Below are 5,781 nucleotides of genomic sequence, written 5' to 3' on the forward strand. Positions count from 1 at the left end.
AGTACTTACCAATAATAAACCCAAAAAAGACAAAACCCAAAAAAGCGGAATATATAAAATAACTTGCGGTAACTGCCCTGCTTTCTATATCGGTATGACAACTAGAGCTTCAAAGGTCAGATTCAACGAACATATCAAGAATAGACCTGCTTCGGCTATGGGTAACCATCTATTCGAGAGCAAACACTCTACTTCTCTCGATAAACTAACTTTGCTTCATCAGCATAGTGATTTCCATAAGTTAACACTCCTGGAACAACTGGAAATTCTGAAATGCAAGAACGACGAATATCTCCTCAATAATATTAAAGATTTCCCGACGGTCAATCTATTCAAGATGATTCACCCTCCTGCTATATAATCTTTTCCACCTGCCTCCATATACGCGTTCATGTGTACGTGTATACATAAAACCAAGAAGAAGAATTGAAAACTGTCGAGGTGTTTTTCTTAGGGAATTAGAGATTATACTGACTTAACCTAGAACATCCAAAAGGGTAGAAAACGAATAGTCAAAGGAAAACTTTAATTTTATATTACATCTAATGTCCTTTTATTGTACATGTTTCATTGACGGTGAGTTTGTGTTATATTGCTTCGTGTCTATCAGAGAATATTAATGTGAACAAAACACTTGTGAAATTTTACGTTATTTGACGTCTTGTTAACTGTATTATCTATGTATTATTTATATTTCAGCTGACCTGATGATGGCCTAGTGCCGAAATCGATAGTCTAAGTATATGATTATAAAAACAAGTGTGTCTTCCTTTACCAATTAATTAATGATTCTCTATAGACTTTTACTTGGCTGAAAATCCGAATTAACCGTGATCTAACCATTCCCCGCTGTATAGAGTGCTTTCCGTTACCGTAGGGTGGAGGGTGGCATTTGGGTTCCATAAGGACGTTGGGCCCCCTTACTTTTCCGATACTTGAATATTTTACCGTTTTGTCCCGATTTCCAACCGTTTGAATTATAAGTTATAGGTTAGATATTCGCCAAATGACAGAACTGTGATGAAGTTACTCATTGCTCATGCGCACATGGCAATAATGGAAGGATTAAAGCGTGGTCTTTACTTTTCTTCCCTCGCTCGCATCTTTATGTTTGACACATGGGCTCGACTGATTTTGTGATGCTGCCACGTAGATACATACATAAAATCTGAATTTCACTCATTGCCACCGTTTACATATTTTATGTGGACGTAATAAGCGAAGACCAAGAAAAAATATGGTTCGGGTCACGGAATGAAGACCTCAGACTCATATCAAATGTGTCGCTTTGATGTCTATATTTTTGTGTGGTACCATGATGGTTTTTCTCATTGTGGTTGTACCTTCTTGTAATTTATCGAGGATTTTCTTCAACAGAGAATATCACAATTTTATTTACTATTCTGATGCTAACTTTCCCCTTCTTTCAGTTCTGTTGTATGATAGGTTATTATTTGTTTGCGTTTTCTAGGATCTTTTATACTTCTATTCAATTCATTCTTATAATAATTATTTGATTGCTACTTCCATAATTTTCACAGTTTTCTGTTAATATTTGGATATTATATCATATTATTGGCTTATATTCAATTGTTCTTGTCAACCTATTAAATTTTATTCGATGATATTTTTATCATAGCAATTGTTTATCTGTAATGTTGTTTATAAAGGGTTTCAAATCCACTTATGAAATGTCTCATTTACGAAGGCGCTGAACAAACATTCAGTGAGAAATAGTTTGGTTGCTAATTCGAATTGACAATTTCACATAACTGACAATTATTTACAATATTTGCCAATTCAAATAGTCATGCACTTCCGTACCTTCCAAGTGTATCAACAATTCATTTTTATTGTGTAAAGCTTACTAGCTAGGTACTTTAGGTAGAATGCACTGTTCAGTTGCATGCCGAATAATTTCTGCCATTTTCTCGCCAAAATTCTGTAGAGAATTCTCCAGAGAATTTTCGACTGTTACAAACGGGCTTTAAAGATAGAAAACTGTGTATGATAAAATAATTTATTTCAATAAATAGGTTCAATAAATAATTTCATGTATGCATTTTTCTCATTCACCAAGCGTAGTTTACACCAAGTCCGGAAAACGTCATGTGGGAAACTTCCACAGATGGTGAGTAAGCTATGGCGGTTTTGGCAACCACTTGATGAGGAGCAGCATATGTTGCAATTGAGGGAGAGTGAGTGTAAGTGGCTACTGGAGCAGCATGTGCGTAAGTGGCTACTGGGGCAACATGTGCGTAAGTGGCGACTGGAGCAGCATGAGCTACAGCGTAAACAGGAGTGGCGTCGTTGGTCACTCTAGTGTCATATTTGCGTACGCTGGAGAAGGCACTGTCGAGAGCTTTGCTGTAGGTGGAGATGGCAGCATTGCCTCCAAGAGATCTGTAGACGTTGTGTTGGCTGGTTGCGATAGCTGGATCGTGAATGGCCACAGGAGCAGCATGAGCTACAGCTAAGGTAGGCTGAGAGATGTAAGCATGACTAACTGCTGTGGCTGGAGAGGCAGCTGGGATAAGTCCAGCGTTTGCGTAAGCCAGAGCGGCGCACAGGACAACAAGCTGAAATAGTTACATTTTATGAGATCGGTATCTTGAAGATTGTTGAATTATTTTATTATGTTGTATTTTGAATAGAATGTTTTCTGATAACATCGATTCAACAATCATTTCTTAGGTCAAGTTGTAATGTGAAGAAATGTTTTTATTCAAATTTAAATTGCATGTTCGAATTGACACACATGTGATAAGAATTCATTTTGTAATGAATGCCGGAAATACAGCGAATTATGCCATTTCGGAATATAAAAGGAACAAACAAGCTTTCGTTACGTCGGCACAAAGGAAACCATATTTTCTTTCACTTTACGTTAATTCAGGAAAAATTAAGCAAAACAGGAAATTTAAGATACATCTCGCTCTCAAAAATCGTGAATAACGTTCGATAGCGCATCTACTAGGAATATTATACAAAAAGCAGATCGAAAGTATTCCTTCATTTGGAGTCTTTCCACCAAAATTCTGAATTTTTGAAAACCTCCACTATCTCGAAAACAAAGGGACTTGTTATTGAATATTAAATATATTTTTCTGGACCGTTTGTACTATAATATCCATTCATTACTACACACCCTGTATATGCCTGGTAATGTCTATATGTTTGTTTTCGCACTTACAATATTTATTTGCATCTGTTGTGATTCAGTTCTCATTATTATACAGGGTGGCGATTTGAAAACGAAACAGACGAGATTACAGACGAAATAAATTTTTTCGATAGAAATGCTCGGACAGGTCGATTTCTGTTTCGAGGGGAACAACTTAAGATGTAGGTTACGGACGCATAGCGCTTCAACCCTTGCTACTACAACCCTCACCCCCAATTTTTGGATAGGGGAGATGGGGTGAGTGATACCTCATTTGAAAGGTATTTTCATACTGATTTCAGCACAGTAATTGTTTTTTCATTTTATGCATTAGTTCTCGAAATATTCTTAACTAAGTATTTGAAAATGAAGTGGTGTTTTTATGGCACTCGTAGTGTTTTTTTGTGAAAAATCGACATTTTGAGCTTCAAAACAACCATGACTGTGGCTTCCTTCCTCCAATCCACTGACATAGAAATCTTTAATCAAGATGTCGAACAAACAAAGCGTATTGCGAAGGAGCTCAATCTTGCTGAAACTCAATCTAAATTATCTTCGATATAATTTGCAGTATTTCCAATAACATGCGGTAACACTTGATAAACAGAAATCTCCAAAAAGTCCAAATACGTACATATCTCTAATCAGATTACCAGGTAAGAAAATCAAATCATTAATGATGCCACAGAAATATTCCAGTCCCAATTCGTGAAACGATTTCCGACTTAATTATGAAGTGTTTTCTCAGTTGGCTTCAATCATGTTTTCATTTTGTTGATTATTGAATTCATATCTTTTTCGAAAAAATGAGAATCGATAATTTTTTACTTATTACGAACAGATCATTGAGTTGGCTTACTGGTTCTTTGACATGTGAATTATTCTTAGTTTTGAATCGAGACTTGTATGTGTTCTAATTCATTGTTCGACATGATTCATTCAATTGCACAGCGGGTGGAAATAATTTCACTTTTTTTTGCAAACAATCAATGTGCGAATAGAACCGCAGAATTCTTCAATCAACGACATTTAGATAGACATGTTAATCTTGATTAAAGATTTCTATGTCAGTGGATTGGAGGGAGGAAGCTACAGTCATGGTTGTTTTGAAGCTCAAAATGTCGATTTTTCACAAAAAAACAATACAAGTGCCATGAAAACACCACTTCATTTTCAAATACTTAGTTAAGAATATTTCGAGAACTAATGCATAAAATGAAAAAACAATTACTGTGCTGAAATCAGTATGAAAATACCTTTCAAATGAGGTATCACTCACCCCATCTTCCCTATTCAAAAATTGGGGGTGAGGGTTGTAGTAGCAAGGGTTGAAGCGCTATGCGTCCGTAACCTACATCTTAAGTTGTCCCCCTCGAAAGAGAAATCGACCTGTCCGAGCATTTCAATCGAAAAAAATTATTTCGTCTGTAATCTCGTCTGTTTCGTTTTCAAATGGCCATCATGTATATAATTATTTATATGCTCTTGATCAGTTTCATGGAATCACTAAAGTATAACACCTGATAAGACGTACTTATAAATTCAAACTTGTAGAAATTGTTCAATATTCTCTGACAATTTAGTGTTATACTAATTCATAATATAGCTAGATTTGGAATACATAAGATTCTAAAAAGAAATATTTTCATACTCACTTTGAAAGCCATTGTGTTAATTGTGTTTATGAGTCGAATTTTGTCGATCAACTGATACCTCTGTTGAATTTTTGGTGATTTTTATAGTCGGTGCGGTATGACACAGTATAGCCCAGGTGTGGTCTACTTTCTGCACGTTGCGAAGGTCTGGGTCGAAGCCGCATGATTATTGCAGTAGGTATGTAAATTGCGGGAGATGAATTAGCGCGCCTATAGTCGCGAAGTTGAGATCATACGCAACGGGGTAATAAGAATTATATAACGTGCGTTCAAGAAAATTCGTAGTCCAGTAGGTTTTGGAATTTTGAAGATTGATGTAATGCGACTGAACGTTTGCGTCATCTTCACATCTTCTGAAAATATAAACAATAATGGCATTAACCTTAATATCGTAGTGTTATATGAAAATGCTCTTTTTTGGAGATAGTTACTAGTAGATTTCTCACAATATGCGAAAAGCGTTTCGTTTAGTCAGATCACAAGAATAAAAACAATCGACCGAAATTGAAAGTTTTTATAAAAATCTTGAATGAATCCAGTATTTATTTTTTTTGTTGCTCACAATTATGTAAAAGTGATCTATATTTTTCAGTATTATGAAAATATCACAGGAGGAATCTCAATATGTTCAATCTCCTATAAATCTTGAAGTTATGCGGTCAATACGTAATGAAAATCCACAACTAAACTAAAGGAACTCTCCTAACACTTCCCACAGCTTCTGACATACTCGAAACATTATCGAAAATAAAAATATCATTGTAAATTTGATGAATTTTCATCAATGATTCTAGTCCAGATATTTCAAATATTGAATTCAGCAAATGAGGCCTTAGGAGAAAATCACACATTGTGAGATAACACGATCACGGTGGAAATTTAAGTTCGGTATCAGGGCTATAATGAGCCAATCCTCAGAAACATTGCTTGAATTAGCTGAGATTTCTACAAATGTTAGGAATA

The 5,781-nt window shown here is 35.5% G+C and overlaps 1 protein-coding gene across 1 annotated transcript; it reads right to left on the reverse strand.

Annotated features, from left to right (window-relative positions):
• Positions 1-2,006: 2,006 nt before the first annotated feature.
• On the reverse strand, positions 2,007-4,908 carry LOC123316246 (larval/pupal cuticle protein H1C-like). The gene is made up of 2 exons (XM_044902213.1): positions 4,819-4,908; positions 2,007-2,579 (listed from the first exon to the last, which is right to left on the reverse strand). Exons 1-2 carry the CDS (start codon positions 4,828-4,830, stop codon positions 2,073-2,075), a joined length of 519 nt encoding a protein of 172 aa, XP_044758148.1. The 5' UTR covers positions 4,831-4,908; the 3' UTR covers positions 2,007-2,072.
• Between the last annotated feature and the right edge of the window lie 873 nt (positions 4,909-5,781).

This window comes from Coccinella septempunctata, chromosome 7, assembly GCF_907165205.1.
Source record: "Coccinella septempunctata chromosome 7, icCocSept1.1, whole genome shotgun sequence".
Lineage (NCBI taxonomy): Eukaryota > Metazoa > Arthropoda > Insecta > Coleoptera > Coccinellidae > Coccinella > Coccinella septempunctata.